This window comes from Vipera ursinii (assembly GCF_947247035.1).
Source record: "Vipera ursinii genome assembly, chromosome: 1".
Taxonomy (NCBI): domain Eukaryota; kingdom Metazoa; phylum Chordata; class Lepidosauria; order Squamata; family Viperidae; genus Vipera; species Vipera ursinii.
The window spans coordinates 341,438,539-341,453,591 of NC_139512.1; the positions used below are offsets into that span (position 1 = coordinate 341,438,539).

The 15,053-nt window shown below is 39.3% G+C and overlaps 1 protein-coding gene across 2 annotated transcripts in view; it reads left to right on the forward strand.

Annotated features, from left to right (window-relative positions):
- The window catches only part of CAMKK1 (calcium/calmodulin dependent protein kinase kinase 1), a 122,685-nt gene that overhangs the window by 106,837 nt on the left and 795 nt on the right, over window positions 1-15,053 (forward strand). Inside the window, exons 13-16 of one of the 2 annotated variants that reach the window (XM_083372777.1) lie at window positions 3,858-3,945; window positions 6,238-6,366; window positions 7,784-7,887; window positions 11,306-11,353. In XM_083372777.1, the coding sequence (XP_083228903.1) occupies window positions 3,858-3,945; window positions 6,238-6,366; window positions 7,784-7,887; window positions 11,306-11,353 (369 nt within the window). The remainder of the gene's footprint in view (window positions 1-3,857; window positions 3,946-6,237; window positions 6,367-7,783; window positions 7,888-11,305; window positions 11,354-15,053) is intronic. The other variant, XM_083372778.1, reaches the window with a different exon arrangement.

Consider the following 15,053-nt stretch of genomic DNA (forward strand, 5'->3'; position numbering starts at 1 on the left):
TAGCTGGTCTTCCAACCGTGTACATATTGATAAAGTGACTGAAGCCATCCACATCGTCTTTTTCTCTTTCTGTCCACTTTTCTCAGCATTGTAGATTTCTCCAGAGAGCTAGGACTTTGCATAGTGGGTCCATACTGTGCGTAGGTAGAGTTACATAAATGAGAGCACCTAAACACTGACAATTAAGGAGTTCTCATATGTAGGGGTAAAATGATGTTGTAGGCTCCTCCAGCCTCAAGTTTGCCATTTGCCAAATTTGGGGCATTTTGCCCACCTTCTCCCCACGATCATATATTTAGGTTTATTAGTCAGCTTGTGAGTGCCACTTCTCATCTGCCTCCATAGCAAGGGATTAACATTTAATGAGCTGATTGGATATATTTTTCACTGATGAACCTTTTTTCTTCTCTTCACTATCTCCTGCAGCATTAACTCTCACTGTGTGACATATCTACCACTCTGTGATCTAGTCTTTCCTACTTAAAAAGCTTTTCTGCTCATTAGTGCGTTAGGAGGACAAAAGGGATGGGCTGTGGATTCGGTATTTGAATGAAGCCAATTAATTTGATAGGGTCAGTAAGAAAGACAGAAAAGATGGGGGAAATTAGAAGCCACAGAGTTGGTTTCACCTCAGACTTTTTATGAACTTGGTGCTAGTTGGAAGTTGAAAATGTTTTGCCTTGGTGACAAAGCATATCACTTTCTATTCAATCCATACAATCAGCTAAACTCTACTGAGATAAGAAGTGGGTAATTAGTAATTGAGCATGGGGAAACCCACTACAGTTTCAGCATTTTGTGGGAATCGAGATATAATTATAAGCCATAACCCTGTTTAGTATCTTGTAAACCCAGCCAGCTGGAGAATTCTGGGAGTTGAAGTCTACAAGTCTTAAAGTTGCCAAAGTTGGAGAGCCCTGTTATAAAACATAGCCTCTGTTTACAAAGAGGCCAGAAAAAAGTATGGGTAAGGAAGCAAAAAGAATTAAATAATAAATCATGACTGCTTTGTCACTTACCTTTTCTCACTTGGGATTCAGAGTCAAGGACCCTTCAAAGAACAGATGCAATATTGCAGCAGTTGGAATTTATTCTTATTTGCAGTTTCTCAGGTTTTGTAGAGAAACACAAAGATGACCTTGGAGGAAATAGGCAGATATTTTTATCAAAATATGAACACAGTCTGGAAAAAACGTGGTGGGTGCTCCATCACTGGAGGTTTGCAGGAAGAAATTGGACAATCATTTGTCCAGAACAGTGTAGTCTCCTGTTCGAGCAGGAGGTTGGACTAGAAGACCTCCAAGGTCCCTTCCAACTCTGTTATTCTGTTTCTTAAAAAGTTGATATTTGGCCCAAAAAGTTTTCCTGTTTGAGAATCTTCTACCTGAGTACCTGAGGCATAAAATCTCATAAGCATTTCTCCCCCTAATCTCCCCCCAATCCCCCTAATAACAAAATATGTTATTAAACTAAGCATTTCTTCTCTTTCATATCATCTAAATTCTATGCATCTGCTTCATTCACACTAATCATTAGATCAGCCTGTCTTACACACTAATCTCTGTGTATGCTTTAGCTCAGCAGCAGAGAATGTGTTTGCCTAGGGAAGATCAGAGGGAACCTTGGAGAGACATTTTAATGATTTGGCAGTAAATGAACCAAGGATTGGACTGGATCAAGGGGTGTGGGTGGTAAGCCTCTCATGAGGCAGAGTTCAAATTAATTCTCCCAGATCACTTATGTCCTATAGATTGACCAAGATAATTGGTGGAAATACTGTATATTCTTCCTATCTAGTGAGTAGAACAGAGATAAAGTTCTAGGCTAGCCCCCCCCTCCCAATACAATTTTTGACATTCTCATAAGCTTGTAAGCCGCCCTGAGTCTTCGGAGAAGGGCGGGATATAAATGGAATTAAAATAAATAAATAAAATAAATAAATAATAAGGTACAATCAATGAATCAATAAATAGCCAAACAACCAAAATTAAAGCTTAGCATGCTATGTGGATGTAGCTATTAGGTCCTTAAGGGATTGGGTTAAGTATTTATTAATTTATATCCCATCTTTATTATTTTTACAAATAATTTTCAATATATCCAACATAACTCCCTTCTATTTTCCCCACAACAATAATCCTTTGAGGTGGGTTGGGCTAAAAGAGAATGACTAGTCCAAAGTCATCCAGCTGGCTATCGTGGCTAAAGGAGAATTTGAACTCATGGTCTCCTGCTTTCTAACCTGGTGCCTTAACCACTACTAGACCAAACTGGCTGTGGTTATTTGCAAATATAGCTAGCCAGGTCCATCAATATACATAATCAATCTGTTATCTTTTCTAATGGCTCCGGTAGCACACAATAACCCTAACTGAATTACAAAAATCATCATTGAGGGATATTTTAGAACAAAGGAACCAAAATAAAACTCCTGTTTGGCATTGCTAAAATCTAAGATGTGTCATTAGAAGTCCAGTTGAATCCAGTCAGTTCGGTCCTCACCCTGTTTCTAAATGGGGCTCCAGCCTTACAGATCGACAGCCTTACAGGTCAACAACTTCAAGCCCCAAAGTCAAAAAGCTTACTTAGCTCAGTGCAAGCCATGATTGATATCTGAACTCAGCCAGCTCAAATAGAAACTTATCGGTGGCAGAATTCAGTAGCTTTGGATTCCTGGTTTATAGGGACCTCACCCCCAAATAGGGTCATGTTCTCCATTCTTCCATCATCATCCCTCTCCTTTCCTCTGCCCAGTTATCTCTGATAAACAACAGAGTGCTAGGGGAACTTGTGTATGTTTATGCTTAAATTTATGGGCTGGGTTTTGTTTTGTTTTTTGCTATAAACAGCTTTCAAAGTGGTTATGATAAAATCATAAACAATTACAACATCACAAAGCAGTTACTAGGAACATAATGATTCTGGCAAAATTTCTGAACCTAATTTTGGGAGGGGAAAAGACACAAGAGTCTGGCATGCATTTAGGATGGTTGCACTGTCCTGGGCGTGATGTGTCCACCGGTCAAAGAATGTCGACTGGTGGCCCCTAGGGGGAGGGCGTTCTCTGTGGGCGCACCGGATTTATGGAACCATCTTCCGGTTGAGCTCCGGATGGCGCCCGACCTCCGCTCCTTCTGGCGCGATCTAAAGACTTATCTCTTCGAACAAGCCGGCCTGGCCTGATGGGATGGGATTGGGTTTAATTAATGTTTAATGTGTTTTAATCTATTGTTATAGTTGTGGGTACTTTGTTTAATCTCTTAATTTTTGTATTTTGTCTTTTAACATGTATTGCCCTGTTCACCGCCCTGAGTCCTTCGGGAGAAGGGCGGTATACAAATAAAATTAATTATTATTATTATTATTATTATTATTATTATTATTATTATTATTATTATTATTGTTATTATTATTTTGTGACGGTCTGACAAGCAAGTCAAATGGGGAAGCCAGATTCACTTGACAACTGTGATACTAACTTAACTGCAATGAATCACTTAATAGCTGTGGCAAGAAAGGTCGTAAAATGGGACAAAATTCACTTAACAACTGTCACTCTTAACAACATAAATTTTGGTCTCAATTGTGGTCATAACTGTGGTTAGAATTCGGCACCTGTTGGAAAGCAGTCCCGATTCATTCACCACTCAGCTCCACTCTAGTTGAAATAGCTAGATTTGGCGGGTAAGGGTTTACCTGCAAAGCCTTCTGTAATATAGGATTTTTTAAATTTAAATAATGGTGCCTGGATAAGGAGTAAGGTTGGTAGGTTGTAGTTTATATCTGGGAGTTTTATTTTAAAGATGCCAAGGTTAAGAAACATTGTCCTACAAATATTTTATATTTGCTTCCACAAGGATCAAGATCACTGAGGAACTAAAGGATCTGATTCTGAAGATGCTGGAAAAGAACCCTGAATTAAGGATAACTGTTCCTGAAATTAAAGTAAGCAATTATGAACTTTAGTGGATTGTTGAAAATGTTGTGTCTTCTGAGCTGTTCCATATCACAATAATTGAATGGATAGGTTAAATCTTATTTAGTATTCTTATCGATTATGTGCTGCTACACTAGCTTTCCCCAACCAGGTGTCTTCAAGATGTGCTAGCCCAGGGCTCTTCAAACTTGGTCCTTTTGTGACTTGTGGACTTCAACTCCCAGAATTCCTCAGCCAGGCATGTGTGCCTGGCTGAGGAATTCTGGGAGTTGAAATCCACAAGTCATAAAAGGACCAAGTTTGAAGAGCCCTGAGCTAGCCTATAATTTCCTAGCCAAGAATAACTTCCAGAATTTCCAGCCACTGAGAATTTTAGGAGCTGTAGTTCAACACATCTAGAGAATATTGGGGAACAGCATATTAAACTTGGAAATGTAAGGGTTTATAGTAACTCTGCATGTCTTTGTGCTGCAAAAAGCAATGGCATATAGCATCCACATACAAGTAATCCTCGACTTATGACAACAATTGCTTATGCAACAATTGAGCCCTAAATTTCTGTGGCTAAGCAAGAGTTAAGTGAGTCTTGCCGCATTTTATGACCTTTCTTGTTAAATGAATTTTTGCAGTTCTTTAGTAACATGGTTGTGAACTGAATCTGGCTTCCTCCTTGACTTGGCTTGTCAGAAGGTTGCAAAAGGTGATCTCACAACCCAGGGACACTGCAACCGTCATAAATTTGAACCAGTTATCAAAAATCTGAATTTTGATCATGTGGGGGGTGCTGCAACGGTCATAAGTTTGAAAAACGGTCATAAGTCACTTTTTTCAATGCCATTGTAACTTCGAACGGTCACTAAATGAATGATTGTAAGCTGAGGACTGCCTGTATTGCAGATCAGCACAATTCAGTCCTAGAAACCATGCTTTCCTCTGATTGCTTAGGATCAGTTTTCAAAATGGATTGAGCTTTAACAAAAGAAAATTTGTACATGGAAATGAAGTCTTTAGAAATTCAGACCATCTTGCTAAAAGTAATTGTTACCGGATTGCTAACTTGAAATAATCATCCCATCAAATAAAAAAAAAGAAGGATCTGGATTCTGCTTGATAATTTTTTTCATAGTTTAGCTGGTTAGAGACTAATAATGTCATAATCTTAAAACTTGAAAGCTTTGCTACCTAAACCACTTGCTAGAACAAGAAGAGTGACAATTGCCATCTTACATCAACAGGTGATTTTGTGGCTTCTTTTTTGAAAAAAAAATCTAAGAATTGCCATCTCTTATTTCTTTTTCCACTCTGTCCTTTCTGATAAAATTCAGTTAAAGGGACATGAGTAAGACATAATAAAGCTCAGCCATTAATTTACTGTATGACTTTTGACAAGCCCGTCTTTTGTAGATTCCGCTCTGCCCCACCTTGGAGGTCATAATTTTGGGTTGTTTAACAGCAGCTTTTTCAAAGAGTGGACTATGATCCCAGAGAGATCACAAAGCAACAAATGGAAGTTTGCAAGAGAGGTGTCCCTGGCTGGTTCTTTCCAAGCCTGATGCAAAAGTATGCAAATATAAAACAGCATGACAATTTCAGAACTCTCCCTGAAGTCTTGTTTTGTTTTGCTGTAGGCTTTCACAGCCAGTATCTGTTGGGAAGTACTGGGCTTCAGGGTTTAGTGACATCAGATTTCCTGAAATTTCAGACCACTGTGGCTGACATCTTCAGAGGCAAGGTGGTTTGATTTCTTGTTTATTTTTGTTGCCTTGCCTGGAAGGTTTTTATGTTCTTTTTAACCACGGCTGTTATTTCTTAGGGCCACATCCAAATACAAGCTGGCTCCTTTCATTAATTCTACACAAAGAAAGAATAGTCTGAAGGAGAGCTGATAAGGCAGGGGTCCCCCACTCCTGTGCCCTGGACCACTAGCGGGCCACGGCCTGTTCGAAACTAGGCCACAGTTAAAATGGGCAAACACATCCATGTGAAGCTCTACTCACGCAAGCAAGCAAACGCAAACACACACACACACACACACACACACACACACACACACGAAGCTCCACACATGCGAGCGGGGGGCACTTGTGCTGCTCTGTGAAGCTCCATTCATGCAAATGGAGCTTCGTGTGCAAGTTTCTGCTGCTTGTGTGAGTGGAGCTTTGTGCACAAGCACCCTCCTCTCACACGGACAAGCTCCTCTTGTGTGAGCGGACAGCTTGTGCACACATTCACCTGCCACTCACACTCCTGGGACTGCTGTGATATAAGGCATCATGCACTCTGGTTATGTTTCTATGCAGGAACATCCATGGGTCACCAAATATGGCAAGCACCCTCTTCCTTTAGAGGAGGACCATTGCACCATAGTAGAAGTAACTGAAGAGGAAGTGAAGAACTCAGTCAAGACAATTCCTAGTTTACCTGCTGTGGTAAGTATTAATGGTTGCATTATTAAAAGTTGCTCTCCTCCCTCTTTGTTTTTGTAGTGGATGGAGTGCTGCACAGAGCTCGGTGGGTTATTTTATTTTCTTTTTATTCAAAGTTAATTGAGGACCCAGATTGTTGGGGCAATTAAGCTGACTTTGTAATAATGTAATAATGTGTGTGAAAGCCCTAATAAGCAGGCATATACATAGAATGAAGGCTACTGCTAAGCTTGTAAGCCGCCCTGAGTCTTCGGAGAAGGGCGGGATATAAATGGAATTAAAATTAAAAAATAAATAAATAAAATAATTTGGAATAAGTCATATTTATGGCACTGCAGAAGATATCTGAAGCCCGTTTTCCTGTAGCACAGGCAACTAGAGGTAGAACCAGAAGTATCTACTGTAAGAGGAGGCTGGGCAGATGGTTTCATCTGAAATAAAAACGCTTGGATTTAAGCAGGGATTAGGAAGTGAACAAGTATCACAGTGGGTAGAATAATAATGTTGCAAATAAGCCAGGCCTATGTCTTTACAGGTTGTCCTCAACTTATGATCACAAATGAGCCCAAAATTTCCATCACTATTTAAAACAGTTGTTAAGTGAGTTTTGTCCTATTTTATGATCTTTCTTGCCACAATTGTTAATGAATCACTTCAGTTGTTAAGTTAGTCACACGGCTATTAAGTGAATCTGGCTTCCCCATTGACTTTGCTTGTCGGTCACAAAAGGTGATCACATGACCCTAGGATACTGCAACCGTCATAAATGTGAGTCAATTGCCAAGCATCTGAATTTTGATCACATGACCATGGGGTTGCTGCAACAGTCGTAACTGTGAAAAATGGTCATAAATCACTTTTTTCAGTGTCGTAACTTTGATCACTAAACGAACTGTTGTAAATCGAGGACTACCTGTATTCAGAATCTCTGAATTGATAACACATTTTTGTTTGTGATTCTGAGTAGCCATTAGAAATCAATACCCTTCCTATATCTATTGAGCAGAGGTTTTCATTCAAACCACAAATGACCAAGCTATGTACCACTCAAAGCAGTGACACTCTTTCTGCCAAGATCTTCAGACAGAGAGCAGACAAATCATGCTTCAGCTGAATGAGATAAACCTGAAATGTTGGTGACCTTGAAAGTCACCTTGTTTGTCTTTATAATGTAGCTGGTTCTCCCCGATAGCTATTGTTTTTGGATAGACTAGGTTTAAACCAAGCCTTGTTTTTAATGTGAAATCAAAAGAGCAAGTTACAAGTTTCATTCTGAGTAATTTGAAGCAATTTCAAAGCAACTTTGAAGTAATAAAAATCTAGGCTCCCAAAAGCTATCTAAAATGATTGAGAATAACATCATTTTTCCAACTGCATCACTTCTGTACTTCTGATTCTTCTCTTTCTCTGTATACCCAAGATTTTAGTGAAGGCCATGCTGAGGAAACGGTCATTTGCCAACCCATATGAGACCCAAACGAGGCGAGAGGAAAGATCTATGTCAGCTCCAGGAGAATTACTAATGTATGTGATTTTATACCCATACTTAATATTTGCATTTTCAAGTTAGTCATGTCAATTTCTTGCGTGTCCATAGCACAATGTATTTGCACATGCAAATAAAGCTAAATTTGTGCTGAAATCATCCCCAATGATCAGCCGCTGCATAACTAGCACAGATGATGTTACTCTAGTTTGGTAATGAAACATCTGCAAGAAAACAACCAACTTCAGAGAGCACCAAGACCCCATAGTTGAACTCCAAACTAGAAATATTCTCTTCTATCAGAACTGCATATTAATATAGTGGAAAATAGCAATCTTCTCTTTAAAATAATGACTCATACTTCTAGAAAAGCAGACAGCCAAAATATTATATAACATTCTTTAGAAATGAAAAAGGAAATAAAACCAGTATTAGAGTTTGCTGCCATTCAGAACAAATCCTGTCCATGTGCCCTACCAACTTTTAATTAATTTTGTTGACCACCTTTCAGTAAAAAAAGAAAAGAAAAGATGCAACCTGACAATTTAATTTATGGTAAATATTTTTGGATGCATGCTGGAAATAGAGCTATGATAAAACCCATCTTTGCATTATTAGCCATTATTTAGCAAATTGTTCAAGGATAAAAACAAAACAAAATCCTCAAAACAAGCTTCATCCTATATTCAGGATTTATTTATTGTATTTATTTAAAAAATGGTTGAAATGAAAGTGATCTTCGTGTACTAAAATGACTGTTATGTGGAGGAAGCACAGATGTGCTTTTTGCTGCTCTAGAGCAGTGTTTGGCATTTTAAGGCATGCGGACTTCAATTTCTAGAATTCCTCAGCGAACATGTCCATACATCCACGTCTTGCCAAGTTTGAGAAACATTTATCTGCAGACCAGGGTAAGAAGCCTGGCTAGAGAAGCTAAGCATCCAGGAACAATCTAAAACCGGAGTCTTCAAACTTGGCCCTTTTATGATTTGTGGACTTCAACTCCCAGAATTCTTCAGCCAGCGTACCTGGATGAGGAATTCTGGGAGTTTGAAGTCCACAAGTCATAAAAGGGCCAAGTTTGAAGACCTCTGGTCTAAAAAGAAAGATTTGTAGAAGAGATTTTTCAAAGAAATAATAGCTCAAGACCTGTTTCTGCTGCTCTGTGTTTATAATTTAAATTATGGTGGTGAGGAAAAAAAGTGAGTAAAGAAAACCAAGAATAATAAAAGGATAAAAACAAGTAGCCCAGTTTATTTAATTAGATTTCATTCTGGCAGCAAGCATGGTCTGAAAAAGGATTAAACCTGTGCCTTCTGGTTTGATAAAAGAGCAAAACCTGGAAGTGAGATGTGGATTTCCAAGCAGTATTAAGAGCTAAGCGAAAAAGTCTCAAGGAAGAATGAAGGCAAGTATTTTTCTTGGAGTTATAAGCATACGTAGCATCCAAGAAGACCTCCCCTAATCTGTTTTAAAGGTGCATCATCCTAAGTTTTATGCTAAGAGGGCAGCAATATAAATAAGATCTCTGGATTCAGTAATGACAGAATTTTTAAAATGACTGGATCTGTGGCATTCTGGAAAAGGATTAAAGGCCTCCAAAGTATTCAAGAAGAAAGGGCAAGTTTCTTGGGACTACAGTAGAAGGTCTGCTGAAGGATGACAGCTTTGAGGAACCATTATAGCAATAAAGTTACAGCTTTATTGTTCTGTCCAAACATTCAAAGCAGAACCAGCTGAATTTGCCATGAGTTCCCCTTTAATAGGTAGAATTCTATTAACGTGAGTAATATGAACTAAGTTTTTTTGTTTTCAAATCCCCAGCTGAACTTTCCTTCCTCCCCCTTCCTTCCAGTTTGGGTTGAAGAGGCTTTGAAGTATGTGAAAATTAACATTTGTTGCTAGTTGGATGATAGCTTTCATGTTCCTCTAACAGGAAATGAAGAGAAAAGCAATTAGAAAAGCTTTCCAATTTTCACAGTTTGTTTAATTAGCATGAACAAAATATTCCTTTCTCCTCTCCTTAGAATTGCTTAAAGCAGTCTTTCCAGATACATTGGATTTTAATTCACACAATCCTCTATCAGAATTATCACTGACGTAAAAAGTCTTGTGCCTCTTAGGCTTAATGCTGCTTTAAATTTTGCATTAAGTGTTTGGACAACTGAGGTTATATTCTTTGGTAGAAGAATGCCTTGTTTTCAAGATATAAAAGCAATTTAAAATCATATTCCTTGGAGAAGAAATCAAAGAGGAGATAAGTTTTCTATTCTGATTGATGTACTTAGCCAACTTCCTCTGTAATTCGGTTTCCTCACAAGCACATTCTATGATATACGTGGATCTTAGATGTGCTAGAACCCTTTTGAATATATTCAAAAGGGTTCCAGCACATCTAGGATCCACATAGTTTATGAAGACTAATCTCCATTGTAAGTAGGATTTCCTTTTTAGATTCCAACCATGCCAAATTAACAATGAATGGAATTTGCAGCCCTCCGATGTTGCTGAACTACAGTTCCAAGCAGACTTATCCAGCATTATCAATGATGGGAAGTCCTGAGAATTGTAGTTTAGCAACATCTGGAGCTTTATATATTTCCTACCTAATTGGCTTGATATTTTGTAATAACCAGCCTAATTGCTGCTGCTTCAGTAGATCATGGTTTAAATAATACTGGATAAGAAATGCAACTATAGCCACCATAATGAATAAGACCTCCAAAACTTGTAGGATTCTAAGTAATGGTTAAGGTGTTAGTCTGAGAACATGAAAAGCCATTTCCTAATCCACCTTCAGCCATGAAAGCCTTCCACTTTCAACCCAACCTACCTTAGAATGTGATTTTTCTGGAAAAATAGGAGTAATATACAGTACTTTGAGTGTCTGAAAGGAAGAAGGGAATATAAGTCAACCAATTCGGTGAATAAAATTAATCAGCCTCTGCCAGTGGCAAACAGCAAATTTCATGAATTAATTTTGCCTCTTTGAAGGAATTATTATTTTGTCTTCCCATTACTCCAAAGTCCTATCTAAATTCTAAAGTGGCTTTCTTCAAAAGGCAACTGGGCTTGTGTTTTTTCTTTGAAGGGATTTTGTTTCTCATCCAAGCAGCTTTCTCAGTTCTGACTGAATGGTGGGGAATGGAAGGATTTATAAACAATTCTCCACCATTCAGTCAGAACTGAAGAGGTTTCTTGGATGAGAAGCTAAACATCTTCAAGGGAAAACAAAGTCCAGCTGCCTTTTGAAAAAGCACTTTTGGGACAACCATGACCTGGATGACTGAGAATCTCCACAGACATTTATTTAAACTCTGTCCCTCGTTCCCATGGAAATAGTTTGTTGTTTTCTTTTGTTTGGCTCTGCTGCATTTTGACATCCAGATTTCTTGCATGCAGTCTCATTATTTCATTGTTTGTCCCCTTCTCTTTCATTTTGCTCTTTGCTTCCAGGCACGGTTTTCAGTTAAACCCCTCTGTGTATTTGCATCCAGCTTTAAGGTAACTTGTTGTCTGTGTTCCTCCCACGGTGCAATGAAACCCCTTATTCCCCCCCACCCCCACCCCCCCAGTGAATCTGTGGTGCTGTATGTGTTATAGCATGTTACTTACTTCTAGAGCTGAGTGAGCATGTGCTCTCCCATGTGCTCTCCCATATGACTTTTAATGGGCATTCACAAGAGTCCTCCATTGTCATTTTTCTTTTCATCATTTATTTATTTATTTTATTTTTGGGACTTATATGCCGCCCTATCTCCCGAAGGACTCATCCCTTTTCTTTCCTTCTTTCTTAAAAAAAACAACACACACTTTGGTGCCAATGATCAGTGGGATTTGCATTTTCATTCCTTTGTCTAAAAGCAGCCTTTCTCAACTTCGACATCCTTAAGATATGTGGACTTCAACTCCCCAAATTCCCCAAACAGCACTCTGGGAGTCGAAGTCCACATATCTTAAAATTGTCAAGGTTGAGAAACGCTGCTCCAGAGCTAGACAGGAGGAAACAGGAATGGTGCCATAGAGCTTATTCTACTAAGAATAGCACACAATGAAGGGGACGTCATGGGTGTTTAAAAATACCTTCTTTTGGACAAGCTGTCAAGACTGGCTTTAAAAGAAGCATAAAAGGCAGAATGAGGTCTTTGGATAGGGTCAACCAGAGTTGCTACCTAGACAACAACAGTGAACAGCTCACGGTCCCTCCTTGCTCATAGAACCATGGGGCTGGAAGAAACCTTGGAGGTCTTCTAGTCCAACCGCCTCCCCAAGACTGGAATCCTTATATCATCCTAGACCAGGGGTGGGCAACCTCGGCTCTTTTATGACTCATGGACTTCAACTGAGTCAGCTATGCTGACTCAGGAATTCTGGGAGTTGAAGTCCATGAGTCATAAAAGAGCCGAAGTTGCCTACCCCTGTCCTAGACAAATAAGTGTCCAATCTTTTCTTGAAAACCTCCAGCGATGAGTCACCTACAGCTCTGGGAGGCAAGCTGTCCCATTGTTAGTTGGTCTCATTCAGGACATTTCTCTTTAGTTGCAGATAGGATCTCTCTTTTAATGAGTTTCCATCCGTTGCTTCTTGTCCTGTCCTCAGATGCTTTGGAGAATAATCCTCTCTTCTCCATGAGTGTCCCTCAAGTACGGGAAGACAGCTATCATGTCACGCCTAATCCTTCTCTTCATTGGGCTAGAGTTAGACATACCTAGTTTCCCTTAACCATTCACCGTACAGTTTAATCTCCAGACCTCTTATCATCTTTCTTCTCTGCACTCTTTCTAGGGTTTCAGCATCTTTTTTGAATTGTGACAACCAGAACTTTTTTTGTCTATTTTGATCTGTTTTTCTGTCTCCCACAGTGCTACTTTTGATAAGTTGGACTGTTTTTTCCCTTTTGTGTGAAGACCTATGCAAAGAAGGAATTAAACAGTTCTGCTTTCTCCCCTGCTGCCCATCACCTTGCCACCTTCTCCCATTAGTGGACCTATCGTTTCCTTGACTTTCTTATTATTCCTTACTGATTAAAAGAAACTTTTTTTCTGTTCTTCTTGCAGATTTGAGCTGTTTGCTGATATTTTGTTCTAGTTATGAGCCCCTCTTTCCATTTTTTATGCTTGTCATTTTTGTCTCTCGGTTTGTCAGAGAACTCTTTATGCAACCCTGCTGGTTTTATCTGAGGTTTCTTTTTTTCTTTCTCTGTGGTATTGTGTTTGATTGACGTTTAATAATCTCATTTTCATCGTTTCCCAAGCATCTTAAGTTGTTTTTCCCTTAGGATTTCCATCCATGGAATCCTTCCTAATTTCTTTTTTAGTTTGTTGAGGTGAACTCTCTTGAAGTCCAGAACACTAGTTTGACTTTTCCCAATTGTCTATGCCTGCATTATGTTGAATTCTAGTATGACATGGTCACTCTAGGTCCCTTTGAGCGGTGCTCATTTGAGACGTTTTTCATTTCAGCTGAAATAATCATAATTACTTGCGTCTCTACACTTAGCACTTGCAAAGTTATTGCAAAGTGACATCTGTTTACATATATGCATATTTTATGCAAACTGGCAGCAGCTGCTTTTTTAAGGCAGTGATAGGCTTTTCTACCTGAGATAAGAAGACAACTCTCTTCCACATATCTCTTGGATTATGCAAGCAGACCAAACCATCTGTTCAAAATGATGCCCTGGAAACACTAAAAATCTTCTAACTATTGTAGTGGTATCCCTAACCCTCTGTCTACATTGTGAGCTGCATTCCCTACCAAACCTACTAAGACTCAACCAACCACCCAATACATGTGAACTGCTTAAAGTGTCTTAAAAATCATTTACAGCAAGCTGATCCTGAGTGGTGACAGTGCGGAGATGTGTGGCCCAGTAAACCAAATTGTTTCTATTCTGTGGCTGTATCTCAAAGGTAGTATGGCTACCATGCACACATAGTAGGATGGGATAAATATAAGAAGGTCATCCAGATGGGTTAATCAGAACAATTGAAACATCATGTTCTAATTTACACTGTGTCTACCTTTTTCTTTGTCTTGCCTTTGCAATGTAGTAGCCGAGGGTAAATAAGCTGTGGTTCTATTTTTTTTCTTAGGGCTGCCCAACAAGCTGCCAATGCTTTGCTGGGATTGGTATCTATTATTATATGTATGGTAATAAATTTTGCATGTTAACAAATCTTAAGCAAACTGAAGAACCCAGGAGCCCAAGAAGAAAAATACAGGGAAGATCTGTTTAGGAGCCCTGATGGTGCAGTGGTTAGAATGCAGTATTGCTAACTCTGCCCACAGCCTGGATTTCAATCCTGACTGGCTCAAGGTTGACTCTTCCTTCCATCCTTCTGAGGTCGGTAAAATGAGGACCCAGATTGTTGGGGGCAATGTGTTGACATTGTAAATCGCCCAGATGGGGCAGTCTATAAGTCTAAGTGCTATTTCTAGGACTGTAACAGCCACTATAGAGGACAGATAGGCAAGACTATCAGAGTGCATCCATGAACATCAACCAGCAGTCAGAAGACAGTGAAAACTCCTTCGTCTCACAACACATGGAAGCTATAATTAGCCCTAAAACCCTATTTTAAAACTCTCAAAAACTAGCAAGCTGAAGAGGTGATGGAGGGGGCAGTCCATCCTGGAATGTTGCCTGTTAATACTCTGTCTCACAGGTTGCTTGGCTGATACACAATTAGATAACACTTTTCTGCTTTTCCTGCCCGAGTCTATACATTGTGTAGGAAAGCTGATAGTCCCTACATTTACTACATTTACTTGTGTCAGCCACTGTTCCATCATTCTTTAACTGCACAAGAGCACCTTCAGAGCTTGTCGGCCATCTGGTGCAAAGGCTGGGTTTATCAGAGTGTTTAATAAGAACCAGTTCTTTCTTCGTATGTTTGCTAGCAATATGTGAAGAGCTGTGCAGGAGGGAAAGGCCCAGTTAGTCCAACAACCCGGAAGCCCAGAAAGATGAAGATAAAAACCCTTGCATGCCATAGCTTTTCCAAGATAAACCTTAATGGATCCCTTGCCATAGTTATATTCCCTTCTCCTTTTAAAACCATTGACGGCATTGAGGTGTTAACGTACCACCAGGTCTATCAAGCTCACTATTTTAATTCTGGCTGTTTTCTCACAACACACTTGATTTGGTCAGATAAAAATTGAGCAGCTATATTTTCACAATGTTGCTGAATGTAGCCGG